Source organism: Osmerus mordax, chromosome 4, assembly GCF_038355195.1.
Source record: "Osmerus mordax isolate fOsmMor3 chromosome 4, fOsmMor3.pri, whole genome shotgun sequence".
NCBI lineage: Eukaryota > Metazoa > Chordata > Actinopteri > Osmeriformes > Osmeridae > Osmerus > Osmerus mordax.
This window is the reverse complement of record NC_090053.1, coordinates 6126280-6143831: the sequence shown is the minus strand read 5'-3', so window position 1 is coordinate 6143831 and position 17552 is coordinate 6126280. Positions and strand designations below refer to the sequence as shown.

The 17552-nt window shown below is 41.0% G+C and overlaps 1 protein-coding gene across 8 annotated transcripts in view; it reads right to left on the bottom strand.

Annotated features, from left to right (window-relative positions):
• The window catches only part of LOC136941433 (transcription factor SOX-6-like), a 68968-nt gene that overhangs the window by 42754 nt on the left and 8662 nt on the right, over positions 1–17552 (bottom strand). For 7 of the 8 annotated variants that reach the window (XM_067233892.1, XM_067233897.1, XM_067233899.1 and 4 more), the window contains 2 exons: positions 14390–14460; positions 537–753 (listed from right to left, as the gene is read on the bottom strand). In XM_067233892.1, the coding sequence (XP_067089993.1) occupies positions 537–752 (216 nt within the window). In that variant the 5' untranslated portion in view covers position 753; positions 14390–14460. Of the gene's footprint in view, positions 1–536; positions 754–14389; positions 14461–17552 lie in introns of those variants that run through there. The other variant, XM_067233898.1, reaches the window with a different exon arrangement.

Genomic DNA, 17552 nt, shown 5'->3' with positions numbered 1-17552 from the left:
ATGTTCCTCCTCCTACATGATTAAAAGCCCAAAGGCTTTGCACCGAGAAGAAAGAGCTTAGAAATCTAAGGAAGCCATAATTGTCCCAAAACAGAACACAGGTGCTCTAACACACAGTCTATTTTGGTGTGTTTTCACCTACTCTTATAGTGTTAGTGGAGATCTCCAGGAACTTTCAAGGGCTTAGGTTTCAAAGACAAGGGGCTTTGGCTAACAGTGAGATCTTAAGATGTCCTTGAATGGTGTCCAAGAACTCTTGTTGTGCATTTGTGGGAGGAAGATGTCTCTGTAATGGGGCTGTGTGTGAGTGAGTGAGTGTGAGCACTAGATATTTACAGATAGATCTTACATCCCCTATAGCTGCACCTTCTCATTTACAACCTAACCAATAGAGGTTAATATTTTTTTTAAAGTAAAGACTGTTTGTTTGTCTTTGTTTTTTGTGACCTACTGTGCTGTACCTGCATGTGTATAACATGTTGATGTGTATATGCTGTATTGTTATTTGATGGGACGGAGGAGGGTCTGGGTCTTACCGTGGAAGTAGGACCTATACTGTCCCAATCAGACACAGGTTGGCTATCTCTAATTGGCTGGTGATTCTCTTGGTGAAGTTTGGCATGCAGAGGAGGCGTGGTTGAGGCCATTCCTTCTCTGTCGTCATTGGCCCAGCCTGCACTATCCTGCCTCATCGCTTCCTCATCATCTGTCACCTGGGGAAATGGAGGTGTAGCTCGCTTGGAAGACATCATTCTGAGGGTGAAAAAAAGCAAGGAGAAATGTGTGACTTTGATGAACAAGATTCCTTCACTTTCCGGACTGCTGGTGTTCTATCTAGATGTTGCCTAAAAGTCCAAGGTGATTCCATAGGAGAACCATCCACAAAAACTAATCTAAACCAAAACATCAGTGAGCTTGATACTTTGGTGTCATAATTATGCTGAAAAGATCATTCAAAGTGGATATTATGATAAGAATAGACATGGCGCTTCCAGTATTTCAAGTTCCTGAATGTCAAATTTGATTAATCAATGACATCTCATGCACAGATATCTATACACAAGTTCACCTACACACACACACTAATTAATCCAATTTCCACAGTGGGTGAAATCTGCGTTATCAATGTGTGAAGGTTACTCAACACCACACAGCTGTAAAAAAAACTAACAGGAGATGTAGCTCCATGTGCCTCTTTACAACTAAGAATCTCCTAAGGCATGACTTGTGTCAGATAATCATTGTCATGATAGTGTAATTATGTCACTATAAAACTCAAAATTAATGGAAATGATAAAACATTTATGGGTACAAATTGAACCTTTTAAACACTGTTAAACTCTAAAGATCACCAACGCCAGCTTCAGTGAAGCGACACGGAGCAGCACTTGGGTATTAGCAGCCCACAAATCAGACAGGGATGTTTATCTGTGTTCTATTCAGTCTCCTGGGCACGATAAAAACATAAATCAACCCCTCACTCAAATATCTGAGAGGAAAGGAATAGAGATGAGGGGGTAGGGGAGAAAAGAGAAATATTAACACCATCTGAAAAAGGGGGGAAAGAAGGAGAACGAGAAAGCGGTTTGAAGAGGTTAAATCCCTGGTTGGAGGGAGGGAAAATAACTACAGAAAGGAGAAATGAGAGGAGAAATAGGGAGGAGGAGGTGGGCAAGGGGGTCCACGGTACCAGGTGTCCACAGTGATTTGATAGGAACATAGGCTGGATCAGAGATGGGGGGGTCTGTAACTCTGTCAACTGGAGATGATTATATACATCATACGTGCTGAAAGACCACGGGAGGGGATGGGGTGGAAATAGGCAGTGAATGTGTGTGTGTGTGTGTGTGTGTGTGTTGTGTGTGTGTGTGTGTGTGTGTGTGTGTGTGTGTGTGTGTGTGTGTGTGTGTGTGTGTGTGTGTGTGTGTGTGTGTGTGTGTGTGTGTATAGTTGCAGCATGGTCTGACTGGAGTGGCGGCATGAGTGACTGAAGGACTGATCGTGCTGAAGGTCCTGTTGCTTGATTCTGAACAGAGCCAAACTCAAATCACTGAGCCATCCATGGATAATGTCATAGGGCTCTTGTACAATGCCATGAGACACCAACCCTGACCCAACACTGACCCTAAGGATTGATGTCAGTTACTCACTCACATCAACAAGATTGTCTACATGGTGCACAAGATTGTCCCCACAAGTGCATACTTTACACTCAAGTTTACTACCTTTCCTAATTTACAAATATGATGAGCTAAGTGCTGAAAATGATTTTCACCAGTTTAGCAGTGGTGCAATAACCAACAAACAAACTATAAGTTGGTTATCATAGATCTGTGGTATTGGATGAGTGTGTGTGTGTGTGGGGGGGGGGGTGAGAATAAAGAAGGGAGCCTATATTTAGCTGACAATATTGCTGCTGCTGTGTTTATGGGGGCTTAACAGTTAGCTAGCTTCTTGGAACCGGCTTCTCATATGGTCAGGAATGCCACGACTCATAAATCGCTGCAAGCGATACAGTTTCATCACGCAACAGACCCAATGCTATTGGTTAGCGTTTGTGAAACTAGGGCCTTGTGTGATTAAATATAATTAGTAAAACCAATCAGAGAAAATACCAGTCTTGATTAACGGCAAACTTGGTGGAGTAAAAATTCCACTGGTCAATATTTTCAGTTTAATTTTAAGTTACTATGGACTAACATTGAGTAACAAATTACAACAATTTACAGTTTTTTATATGGCTGCTGTTATAGTGGCTCAACTTCATTGAGGCCCATTATGAGGCAGGGGTAAGTTGTTTTATGTGGTACTTAAAATAGGAATAAAGGACCAAAACAAGAATCCTGTTGATGCTCACATCTCAATTTGAAGCAACCCAAAGAAGATTGCAATGTAGCCATCAATTACTACCTAATAACCTATCTGACTGTTGGAACGCAACTGCAACCAATGCGGAAGCAACAAAAATGTTTTCTTGTATATAGTATATTACCTCAAATATCAAGTTGGCAGAAATCTGGAGAAGTCTCATGAGATTGATGGAAAAATGAAGCTATTAGAGTTTAGTCAACAGTCATTTCCCTGTAGTCAAGCTCATTCCAGTGAAGTCAACAAAAAAATTGAGTCATGTCTGAGTTGAGTGACTGATGAGACATCAATAAGAGGATAGTTGGAACCAAAACTTTGTTTATATGTAGTATTGTGAGAGGTTACCATATAAAGGCACATTTCCATTTTATTACACACATGAAGGGTGAAATCAAACAGTTTTTCTCTCATACACTTCAATATTTTACACAATTTATATATAAATTACACTACGCATTTTTGAATAAGTAATATACAAGATTCTGGAAATTCCCAACAGTAGTATTTTTACATATAAAATAATTGGGGGAAATTGGGGGACATTAACCAACCATGTGATACAAATCCAGAATAAATCATAAAACATAATCCATATGAATTACATTTGTACTTACTCTGAAACTGATTATACCTCCAGGCAATAAGGCAGACTGAGGGCACAGCTACTCTACTAACTGTCATCTCAGGGCATTGTAGTCAAGGTAGTTCTCTTTCCTCTCTAGACCTCCAGAGCTCCAGACATACTGAAGAGATCTTCCACTGCGTTTGGGCGATGCAGTTTACAAACACACTCACTGAACTACTGTCGACGGAGGTAGTTTGCCGACAGGACAGTTTCGCTTTTCAGCTCCACCTCTCTCGGACAGTAACTTAGAATCCCTTTGTGAGCGTAAGAAAAGCTGAAAATGGGGTTCGGAATTTGGCAGGAAAGCATCCTTCATCTCTGGTCTGGAACCTGGCTACTTGGCTGAAAACAATCAGGCATTGTGGAGCGTGGAAGGAGAGGGACCTGTGACAGATGAGAGGGGGAGAGCGAGGGCCCCCTCTTAGGAAAACAGTACACAAAGCACTATTCACAAGCCAGGTCCCTTCTGCCACTTGTGGAGCAAGAGGAGGGCTGCCACAAAGGACTCTAGTTCAACCAATTGGGTGTAAAATGTCCAACCATCACAGCTGAAGTGTACAGAGGAAGTGGGAAATACCAGTGAGAAAGAGAGAAATAGGGGGGACAAAAACAAGAGGTGGAAAACTAACCTTGGGGTTTTTTTAGGTTTGGTGAAAAACAAGAAGAAAGGGGCATTACAGTCTATAACAAATGGTTATACTAGCCAGACATGCTCCGAAGTAAAAGTGATGGTTATTTGCACTAGAGTGTCACAAACAGTCTCTGAACTGGTCCACCTATTCGACTGCACAGCTCTGAACGTTCGTCAATCTTCAGTCTGTCTGGACTCTCATTAGATCATTGCTGACCGCTCCGAACAGAGAGCACTGTCATCAGTCAGACATGTGGAATGTGGACGCACACACTGCCTGGCTTTCTCTCCTAGGGATTCACCCATTCTGACACTCTTTTTCCAAAATAGACAGTGTTCACCAGCAGCCTGGTCACAGAAATAGGTCCATTTTAAGAGCAACCTAATGACAAGAAAAGCTGTTTTGTTTCCTATCATTCCAATCCCTGTAATTCATTTTCTATGTGAGGGTGGGGAGGTGAGAGAGATGGAGAGAGGATGGTGGAAATGATGTTCAGCATCCATTGCAGTTAAACACCATGGCTTAGTTGTGAGGTTGCCACAAAATTAATTAATTGCAATCCGGCATTTCTATTAATTCAATACAGCCATTGCGCCTTTTATGTGACTACGTAGCTACTGTAGAAAAGGTCTGGTAAAGTAGGAACCCGATACCACCATTATGTGCTTGACTCTGTATATAAAAAATGTGAACACTTTCATAACTGTCCAATGAATCGATTTTCACTGCCTATGCCCAACAATATACAGAACAGAATGTAGCAAGGACCTCATGAATGAACCAGTTCTTACTACAAGGGTTAGTTCATGGACTTGGTAGTCCCTTGTGCTATTATTTTTACTGGCAGAGGAACACACCCAGAGCTGACACATATACACACTCAAACATATATCTACTTAATGTCAGAGTTCCAAAGTCAAACCATTCAAGACCAAAGTAAACATTTGCTTGCTCAATAGATGTTTGTCTGTCTTTCTCCACCTCTGTCGTTGGTACTGTAGGAGAGTCTGAAAGAGGGTAATATAGTCAGCTAACCTGCAAGTGTGTCTAACTACAGAATGTATTTTGATATGGCATCAATAGAACATAAACAAAATTGCATACAAATTGTCAAGGACCAAGTCAATAATGATGGTGGTGAAGTCCAGTCTCACAAATCCAATCACAGTTACTAATCACATGATGGTGATTCTCTCTTTCTATCGCTGTCTCCCTTTCTCAGGGACACACAGTAGACTGTAGTGTCTCACAAGCTCAGGGACAAGTAGTACACCCAAGCTTGTTGCATACCCCCAATCACATGTCACTCCATATTATCACCTGTCACTTCTGACCCCCATGGCTCTTCCAAAGCTCCATACAATGCCAGTTGGAAGTGCAAATAAGCTTATTACACAAGTTAAGCCCAGTTAGGCGACCTTAACGTAAGTTACACAGAGGGTGTAAATATGGAACAATCCTATTATCATAATAGTACTGATGGAGCTATAAAGGTGGCCTTCTACATTGTTGAAAAAAGTGTGATTAAATCTTTTGTAGGGGATATACAGTAACAGTCTAAAAATAATATGAAGGCTAATCAAAGCGGATAAGAGTACTTACATCTAAATTTGTATTGTATTGTATTATAATGTATTAAATGAGAGCTTGACAACTTCATTAACAGCTATGATAATAACTAAAATATATGTAAGGATGTTTGTATTTATAGTTTCTAATTATACTTTAGGTAAATCTTTTTTTACTTGGGAAATCACTCTAAAATAAATGAATTTCTACATATATATCGTGTTGTAATACATTCAAATAAATAAAAGTATATTTGAAAGTCCAGGTTTCTAAACACAGAGGTGACAGAGTAAGTGTAAGGGTAGAGTGAAAGCCTTTGACGGGAACATCAACAGCTGTCTTCACACATATTTCATAGCAACTGTATTACGCCTGAGGCCAAAGCCATACAAGTGAGCTTTTTAATATGCCATTATGCCTCACGAGGGGCCAAAAAAATCACCAACTGTTCCTACTTACTGGTCCTCAGTGTTGGTTCAGTACTAAGAGTTTTTGTATTTGTCGCCTTCCGACTCCTATCTGTACGCATCATTCTGTACAAGTTGAGCAGAAGTGACTTGGAAGCCACAGAGGGCCCATGTCTCGCTCAGTCAAGTGAAGAGCACAGCTAACTGAAGTAGAAATGGGGCATTTCATGAGTTCATCTGGCCATCAGAATATATTGTATAAATACATCTAATGTAATGAAACTAGATTCCCAATCAGTGCCTTCAATTATATCTGACCAAATACTACTTTAGATGTAGAAATGTGCAGATCCCAGGCTGGCGAACATTCTCCAATAAGATAAATGATCAAAAATTAATAGATTTAGAATCAGTGAAATCACCAACTCACAGAGTGCTGCATTAGCAGAGTAATTGCAAAGTTCTGACACATTTGCCATGTACAGGTAAACTTTCCAGGAATGTTTAACCTGTCAAAATCTTACAGACAGTCAAAACTATGCTGTTGTATCTAAACCGGATTAGGAATCCTAAATCTGTTTACATTTTGTCACTTTATCCTCAAGTAAAAAACACGTACCTACTGCATATTCATCAAAGCAACACAAGTACAACTAACAGTTTAAGATCATCTCTTGAAACGTCAAAACAGGTGGTTCCAGGAGTACTCTTGAGGTGTTAAAACCTGCTTATCCCAGATTAGGACTGACAGGTTGTATCATTGGTCCCTGCTGGCTCTGTCCTTTGACAATGTGCTTTGTCCCCCATAAAAATATAACTATTTTATATTTAGTTGTATTTAGTTATAAACATTTCATGTTTGTTTTTACATAAAACAACTATATTATTTACACCAAAACTGCTTTCTAAAAGACAAACAACATATCTTGCAATTATTCATGCAGCAACATGAAAGTGTAATTATGTGCAGATGGTCTCCCAATTGCATTTCAACTAGGAATTTCGAGGAAGCCGTTATTGCACATATTGGAAAATAAACAGTAACATTTCTGAAAAAAAGAAATAGATAGATTACATTGTGCAATGGACTGTTTAAAGCACCGAAATGAAATGATCTACACAGTCCAGATGAAGAAGTGAAAACAGAATCCTTCCGTTTAGAGAGCATTGAGCCCAGGTTCTTAGCCCAGGGGTCTCTCATTTCTACTTGAAATCATAAGAACCGCAAACTTTACATTAAAAGATTAAAGGATCTGACTAAAGATAGTATAGAGTGGCGCCCAAATTGGTTGATGGCGTTACCAATGTAGGGATGAAGCTAAGGGGACTTAGAGGAGAGGTGGAGAGAGAGAGGTTATAGGAAGAGAAGTGAGACATGCCGATGCAGGACAGAGAGAGAGATGAACCATCGAGGCCGAGGTTCGAGCAGTTGTTGTCAAATTGCAAGCACGTCATTGCCCCACTCGCATGGCTCCCTGTCAGAATTCAGGCTAATCCTCTGAGGTATCCCCCAGTCAGGCTAGGACGTGGCACTGCCTGCCTGCCACCCTCTGCCCCTGCTGTGTGTGTGTCTGCGAGTTTGTGTGGGTCAAAGCTTTGAAGCATTACGCTTACTCAGATAATTACTCATCTGATAGCATTCACACACACACATAATTCATCGAATACGGGCAATAGATGACCACACAAACATACACATTCAGACAGTCTTAAGTGTTTACATACACAGACACACACTCTTGTTGTTGAAAGGTCCGACCATGAGGTGACAGACCAATCCCAGTAACATAAGTTAACCATTGTCCATTGAGGGCAAATGTGTGTCCAAACACACACAGTCATATGTACACAAACGCACACACAGACATGCTCTAACACACACATTAATACAGACTCACGCAGCAGTACATTGTAAATGGCACAAAGGACCTCAGCTCAACCCTCTAAAACCTTGGACACTAATCTGACTAAGTATACTGTACAGCCATTTACTCACATGGGCCTAAAAACCTCAAATCACCGCAAAGATCAGAGATGACTTGTAAGCTTGTTATATGAAATATGTCCCACGTCACTCATGGAAAATACAGCTTTGTGTGTTGAGCAACACCTGTGTTTAAACTGTGGTTATAAATAGGCTTTGCCTTTGTTTGGGGACTGTTGTACAGCTGTTCTGATTTCTATCACATTACAGATAATCATATCAACAGTCTTCTATCTGGCTTCTCAAGAAACTTGATGTCCAGAACAAGATTATTTTCATCTTTGGGGGATAAAGCAGTTTTTATACATTTTTTCTGGTACTTTGGAGTCAATAAAGAATGTAACTCTTGCTCCCTAAACCCAGATGAACTGAAGCAGGTCACCCTCTGTCCTCATCATTTTTTCATGTTCATTTGACCAATACTTCACATCCTCCTTCTCCTTCTTCATAGGTTTGCTGAATGTGCACACATGCACACACCAATCGACCAACACTCATACCACTCATGTAGGGCTGTAAATCTGTATTAAGTAGTTGTGCCATTTGCGATTGATTAACACTGTTGGTTTCAAGGACCCTGCTCGTATATTATTAGCCAACTACAAGATCAGTCACTGTGATGTCATGGACGGGCATACACTTGACATATAGTACCACATTTCATTCACAATCAACCATAGATCATTAGAGCACTATGTTGATTATAAGAATACAATTTTTCCATGCCCTCTGCAGGAACGGTATTGAAAAGAATCATATTTTTCAACCCAAAAAAATCTAATGTATCTTACTATACTGCTTGGCTGGCTATAGGTTGTGTGTGCATGTGTATGTGTGTGTGGGCACAACAAGGATTTACCCTTAAGCTTTTACAAACACACATTTACATTTAGTCATTTAGCAGACGCTCTTATCCAGAGCGACTTACAGTAAATACAGGGACATTCCCCTCGAAGCAAGTAGGGTGAAGTGCCTTGCCCAAGGACACAACGTCATTTTGGCACGGCCGGGGAATCGAACCAACAACCTTCTGATTGATAGCCCGACTCCCTCACCACTCAGCCATCTGACCCCCCCTCTGACACACACCGGAACTTTTTGCCTTCCCTGTCCATGACATAAATCTGGCCAGTGTGTGTTTTACAGTCACTGTCAAAGGAGATCTGCTGCTCTATTTTCTTTCCAATTCTGTTCCATTCATCAAATTGAACTGTTCCTCTTCCCTAAAGCTGTGCACTGTAATTGTTCAACAGTTGAGGTATACATACAAGAGCCTTTCTCTCTAGGATGTTGACGTTGATGGGGTTCATAAAAACTTGGGGGGTAAAAAGAGTGAGTTCATCTTAAAAAAGACATGAAGTTCTAAATGGTAAATTACTTGACACACATTGATTTCTCTCTCTCTCTCTGTCACTCTCTCCATTTCTCTCTCCCACCTTCGCGTGTCAGTGTGTTGCTCAGCCTTTGAGACCATACTGGACACATCAGATGATCTTAAGAAGAACTATTGGAACAGTGGCCGGATTACTCACAGATTACAGAATTAAGTTCAACATGTTAGGGCTAAATTTAGCAGGTGTAAACACTATTGTGAAAGGCAAGTACCATGTCCCCTTTACCATGACAACCTTCCTGTTGCTAATCTGTCCTCATCCTGTTTAAGCATTGATTAGATAGCGTTCTCCGAGTAACACTTGTCTTGAATAGGGTCATGTAAAACGAGGAAGAATACACAGGAAGAGCTACACACGCAGGCATCTTTAGGCATGGACACGGGCACTGAAGGGTACATACTGCATCACATACAAACAAGTGAAAAGATCCTTTCCTTGGCTATTTGTTGTCATATGTTTAAGAAAGGGGCTGATTAAGCAGGGATTAAGTGTGTCACATACAGTCACAGGTCAGAGGGGATAGGTACGCTTTCTGGGTCTCCTTTTGGAGGTGTCAGAGGAGAAGGAGCTCTGGCCACGCACCCACACACATACACACACACACACACACACACACACAACCTACATACACAATACAACTGCACCCTCATAGTTTGTTTTCCTGTGTTTGACGGCTGTTACTGGCATGAAACAAATAAAAGTAAATTTGATATAACTTAATTTTTACTTAGGGCTTGAGAATTGAGCATGGTTCATTAATTGTAGGGATGTAGTCTATTGTTCTTTCAGAGTACTACAATGTAACAAAAATAATTGTTACACAAAGATATATGGAAAGCTATCTGGACCTAATGTTAATCATTTTGTTGGGTTTACAATAGAGTTTATTGGATTAGGTTCGAACAGGCTTTGTTAAAAGCTGTCTGAAATCTAATCTACTAAAAGGACTTCAATTATGCTCACATGTACTTAAACAATCAGATCCACTAAAAATTGAGAAGCAAAATCTACAGAATTCATTATAGACATGCAGTTTTGGCTGACAGACCACTGTCTTTACTGTAATGAGAAAAGCTGCAATCCGGAAACAATGATGCCACATGCTCAGACTACCAATTTTCAGTGCCTAGAAATTAGAAATGTTGCCAACTGTTATGTCACATTCATGAATGGTTCTTCAATGGTTTCCTTCCTCTTTCGCATGCGCATACCCCCCTATTCCCATACTTCCATACTTCCTAGTGTGTCCTAGATCCAGAAGGTCAATCCCTAACAATATAAATATTTCCTGACATTGAAGAGGTCACAAGTTATATAAGACAATGAGGAAACAATCCAAATCCATTACTGACAGATACACAGTGTCAAAGTTACTGTTGATAGATTTTGTAGATCTGAGGACCAGGTGTCTACCCCCTGTGGCACAGAACATAACAGCTGAGCCCGACCCTGAACTATGACCCACAACTCTTCTAAATTAAAACAGGAAGCAATTAACCTGAGTGGGGGCCATGTCTGGGACATTCCTGTCACCAGGAGCTTTTGAAGTCTGCAGAAGGAGACACCAGTTGTTTTTATATATGCTCAGGGGAAAGCGGAGAGATAGGACAGATATGTACAGGCACACAAATACTGTGCACTCTAATTTATGTAATCACACGCACACATACAAACATACATAGGTAATGCACAGACACGTGAATTACTAGACAAATAGCAAGACATTTTATTTCTAGACTTCAGAGTGTCTCTTGCAGCCTGCTTTGAGAGCCAATGCAGTTCATGGAATGGATTTTATGTACAGTAGCATGTCTTCAAGGGCATGCTAATGCTAATGATTTGCTTCAATGGATATTGACATTGATATGCTTTCAGATGGTTGTACCAGATTAGTGTTAATGTGTCAGGTACAAGATGTGGAAAAGCTAAGACCTATAGCACCCAATGGCCTCCTGTTCCAAAATATCCTGAGCTGTAACACACTTATTCTTGATCCCCTGCACCCCTCTTTACTTCAGTGCCTCATAGATCCATACTGTTACTTTCTCTCCCTCTACTCCTCCACTCTCTATTTCTTCATTTCCAGCATGACCTCATCCTAGGAGTATCTTCCTAAGCCACAGTTGTACCAGAACAGAGACAAGTGCTCATCTCCAGAAAGCTACCACCACCACTGCTGTGGTCTGGAGGCCTTGGAGAAGGAAAATGTGACTGAAGCCACATGTCTCTCTTTTTCTCCTTTCAGAGCTCTAAACACAGGGATGAAACAGAGAAGATAATATTTAGAACAGGCCCCATTTCAAGGGTAATAGAAGAGAAATAGGAGTTGAGCTGGCGGTTTCTATGGGGGTTTGTGTGTGTGAATGTGTGTGTGTGAGTCTAATTTCTAGCTGGCCATGAGCCATTCGTTGATCGAGCATAAGTTTGGAACCACGGCCTAGGACCCAACCTATGGCTCCTCCATCTGAAACCAATGAGTTTCCTCAAAATAGAACCATATGGACCTCAGGCTTCACGGTAATGTTGACAATGAGTGTACCCCCATTCCACATTCATGGTTGGACACACAGATGCATACTCACAGGTATACACACATACACTCTGTGGGTATACTGTACATACATAAACACACATGATAAAAAAACTAAAACATAAGCACAGATATCTAACTCATGTTCAGGCCCCGCACCACAGACTTGCATGGCAGTACAATTCAATTTGCTTTTATTTGTAAGCCCTCTTGCAGATACACATCTCAGATTGATGTACGGCAAAGTCTAAATGCATTATGTACACAATCCTGCCAACACCATTGTGGTGCTAACAAAACGTCAATTTAACACAAATTACGTAGAAACATATCACACACTTCTTTCCTCACAGTAGGGAAGGTTAGTATACTGTAAGAACATCAGGTTTCTGCCCAAAACTAAAGTGACAGGAAATAAGGCAATAATGAGTAGAAGAGTCCATTGTTTGGTTTGGGAGAAGCCAAACCGTCAACCTCAGGGGCTTCTTTAGCTTGTTTGCTTGTTAGCTCCTCGTGAACTCGCTCAAAGGCTGCTATCCACTGGTCTTCTGGTCACTCCTCAAACTTGTGGGAAACAACTGCCATTAGGGCTGTGCCATGCTATACAACTGTGAAGCCAGCACCAACAGGTATTTCCAGAACAACTGAAGAGTTCCCCATGTCCTCCTTTTAAACTTAACAAAGGCTGGTTTAATAAGCTATGATTCACCACAAATGAAGAAAACCGTTTGAAAAATCTTACATCTAATAATATTGAAGGCTTTTAAACTGCAGTTGGAGCATGCTGCCAAATGTAAGGATAAGGGGACATTATCTGATTTTGTTAGATCCCAGCTAATAGGATTTTGACTGCACAAAATGAGGAACCACCTGGAGTTGATTCAACCAGAATAGGCTCTATGGAACAGCACACAAGACAACTTGTATTTACGCAACGCATACCTTCAATATGGTATTTCGATGTACATATTTTTACCAACATTTTAACTTTTTGTTTCACCCGCTGACCTATTTTTATCACTCAAATGACTGGGACTGAGTGTGAAGAAACGGTGAATCAGAAACTGGTCCTGATTTGGTCACCCTGCGTGGTAAGTGGTGTATCAGAGCTAATTAGGAGTTTAGTCACAGTACAAAGGCAACTGCCCCTGCTCTGTAAGTACAATGCCAACTGAAGTGTATTGACCAGATGTAATAAGGACATCATCTTACCATCTCATTAAACCACCTCCCATTTTAAAAGCCCCACTCCCTTTAATGAGACAAAGTAGAGAGAAACCGTGAATTGTCCCTGTCATGACAGTACTCATACACAGTAATCATGTAACAAGTTGTTATCTTTTGTCCTTTTACCGCCATGTAATAGGATTTAAAAGCCAACGGTATCTTAAAAGACACAATAATAGGATTTTGACGTTCCTGCTAGATCTGATAAAGTTAGGAACTTAGTGGGAAATTGATTAAATTTAACTTTGATACTGTTAAGTGGTCATGTTTCAAGTCCTGTACTTCAAACATGAAGGTCAACTATCATGAGGATGAGTTGTTGGGTTCAGGAGTGTTCAGAAGGCTTTGCATGCTGTGCCTGAATACAAATATTTTCACCATTTATTTGACCTATTGTGAGCACACAATGGGATTTCCACACCTAAGATAAACGCCTTTTGAAATGGACCTGAATGTCCTAAAATAAATGACTCAGATTATCCAGCCATCCAATTGGAAAGCAATGAGCCAATGATACAGTCCAATGAGAATCAGATACAGACACTTGAAACAAGAGGCTTAACGGTATGGGCATGCAAACTCTATTTCTATTAACTTCTCCCATCTGAAGCCCTACACTTATACCCCCCTGTTAAAACCATTTAGATCCATGACTTCAACTGCACCAGCTTAATTTGGGCTAGTGTTACCAACAGCACCATTGGACTCCCGATATGATCTTTATTGCTAACAGAGAGAAAGTCCATTAAAAGACATACTGTAGCCCGATGCTGAAAGGTTCTTGGAGTCTTGCCTGCTTGAGGCTGTAAAAGAGGCCTTTATTCGCCACACTGAAAGCTCCTATTGAGGGTCTTCAGAGCTGCACACTATACAGGATGGAGGTCGGCATCCATCTTATCAAAAGCACTCTGTGTGCGCCAATGAAGGCAAGGCTTGACAGACACACACCGAGTCAGGTGAAGTTTGTAAACCTAGATCACAGCAGCATGAAGGAAGAAAGGTGTGAGCACCGCTGCTAAAAAACCCACAAACATGGCACACGCAAGTTCCCAAGTAACATTAAAAGTACACAGACACTGAAAATAATTATTTTCTGTGTATGTTTTTAGTAAGAGAAACAGCAGACTTTCAAGCAGAAGGGCACAACACTTACAGAAATATAGAGACTTCAACTCCAACACCCTCTTCTCACTTGTGGGTGAATTTTGAATTCATGAAAGTCACCTGAAAAACACCAAACAACAGAAATAAATGTTACAATATTAAAATGTTTGCTATAGGAAGAAAGTGACATCAGTTGTTTGTCATGTTTATCCTGTGATCAAATGTTATGAAAAGAGTTAATAAAAAAAAATAAGTATAAATACTATATAGTTTGAATTTAGTCACGTAGACACTCCCACCCCCATTTTTTGAGATATGTAAAACAACGAGGCTTGTGTAATAAGTGAGTACAAAAAAAAACGGTACATTTCTCACGCATTTCACAGTAGTAAAGACAACACACTGCATGTGGCAAAAACATGCCCGGCACGAATGACAAGAGCATGATTTTTGAACGAGGCCTTGAAGCTTGAAAGTTTGTTAAGCGTGGTCTTAATACTGTTATCATTGGAGTCACAAACAGGAACCCTAAGGAACCTGGAGGAAGGAGTCATCTGAATACAGCTCTTTCACATCATCAGGATAAACAACATTGTAGCAACTGACCACTTTTCTGAAACAGTTTTCTTGTCTTGGCTCTGAAAATTAACCCATGTCACAAGGCCATCTTTTATTGATCCCCACGCATCCTTTCAGTGCATTTCCGTGCAGCACCACTTTAATAGATAAACACACTGAAGGAAAAGGAAAGGCCAAGCCGCCAGATAGCTTTCATAATATGGTGGGGGGGGGAGTAAATTAGTTGCACATCGCTGAATAATAAACGTCATATGGATGAATAGGGTTGGAGAGACAAGGTCCACAAAAATATACAATAAACTAACAATAGGATACACTGCTACACACACGCACAAGAACATACACTGCCACTCCCGAACATCGTTGCCTAAGTACCTTTACACCATTTCTAAATGCATATACTAGGACTTTGATTCTACAAGTTGATGCTAATTGAGAACAATGAAGAAAGCAGCACTGACCGAGTAACTATGATCTTTTATTCAGGCCTTAATAACAACATGATTCTCTCAGAACCAACTTGTTTTTTCTCTGGGCACAATTAGGGCCAATTTCATAAAAAATAACTCAAAGGTCTGCATTCCTAGAAGTTGCATATTTTTTAAACGAGTATGCATCAAGAATAATTCTAAGAGTGCCTTTCACTGATTGTGTGTAAAAGAGATGTTAGCTTGAGTTGGAATGAGCGGTTATAGTCCAAATGTCCATGTAAATGAACCCCTCACCTAGCTTCACATTTTGTACCGTGTCCTTTTTTGTAACTATCACTACTATCTGTCTGTCTCCCTCTCAAAAGCGAGTCAGAAAGGTATCAGATATCAGAAAATGCAAAAAGGAAGGAATGTCATTCAGTAAAACTACAAATACCAGAGATTCACCACCACCTTTTCACCCTCCTCACAGTTGAAATCCCTTTTCTGCGACTTGCACTCCCCTCTCACTAGCTCGTCTGAACACGTTCCAGATATCTGCTAAACCAGTTATTCCTTCTCTTTCTCCGCTCCTCTCGTCTCCTCCACTCCTTCCACTGTCCACGCCCTCTGCCGCTCTCCCATCTGCAGCTGGCTGCTCCAAAACACCTGGAGTACGCTGGGTAATCAGAGAGACAGCTGGCCGCACAGGACTGAAGAGGCTGGAGAACATGCTACAGACACTCACATCTCACTCAAAAAGATAGATGCATTTCACACTGCGCACACACATCACAGACACACACACACACACACATCCCTGGCATGGGTATTAACTGAACTAAAGACACTGCGCTGATGTGTTGATATGGCATCGTAAATATGTTGGAAAATGTTTCCTTTCTGTGTCACTGTGTGTATGCTTGTATGTGTGTACATGCTACCTGCGTGCTCATGTTCACCTAGAACGTGGGTGTGGTACACTCACATCAGTGAACAAACACATCGGTGTATCCATGCCTCGGTGGGTCACGGTTATGTGGGTGCATCAGGGGCCGAGGGGGGAGGGGGCTGGTGGCTGTGCTATGATAACCTAATTAATTGAGGTCTATAAATTCTTAAAAAGAAAATATACAGAGACACGACTTGGAGCTGTGGGATAACAAAGACGGCCCTTTTCCTCTGGAGTGCATCCACCGGATCATTGAGTTACGACCCACTGGACCCCATCCAGTCCCTGTCAAGCCCAGCTGGCGGAAGGTTCTGCTGACAGTTAGGACCCACACAAACACACATAGACACACACACTCATACATTCTAGAGTGTGCACGCATGCACATGCTTACACACGCACAGGAGAGAAACAACTAACACACATGCGGTCTTCAATGCGCACAGTCACACACCTTCACATGTGCACTCTCTCGCTCTTCCTCTCTCTCTCCTTCGCAGTTTTTTTTTCTAAGAGACACACACACACTTTGCCACATCCTCATCCATGTTCTAGCCAGTTAACATGTACAGTCAAAACAAGGCTGTCCCTGGATTTCTTGACAAGGAGAGAAGCAGTTGTAACATGGCACATGGACTACTATGCAAGTAAGCATGGAGTGCGCCTGTATGTGGAACAACTAGCTATGGTAAAAATGACACAGTAGCTATTCCTTTGAACTTTCAGAACTACATAGTAAAACGATATCCAAAAGAAAAAAAGGAGCATGGTGTTCCGCATGCACCAGCACATACAAGAAGCACATTTATAGACACATTTCCTGTGTTGTGTTGTCACAGATGTCCCTAACACTGATGAGCACAGAGGCAAATTAACACAGAGACAAAAAGAGAGAGGGAGAACAGTACATCCTAGCCAGACTCACAACACATGCAATTCTGAAGGTTGGTTCTATGATTAACATGTAAAAAAAAAAACTTTTTATGGCCAATAAGTAAATTGATCCCACGGATGATCTCAGAGTTAGCTCAACTGAGCTGTGAGCCAGTAAATACCCTTAACCTGGGATCAATGAACCTAAGCCTTGGGTTTGCGTGTTATCAGGTCAGAGCAAGGGTGGTCTGCTCATAACATCCTAATGACACCAACAAGGAGTTCTGGTGTTTGCATTGACTGAAAAGCTTTTGTGTTGGCCATACAAAAGACTTAGGTGAACATTACAGATCTCTCGCCAACAAAGTCTATTCTCAAAGATGTCATACACATGAAAT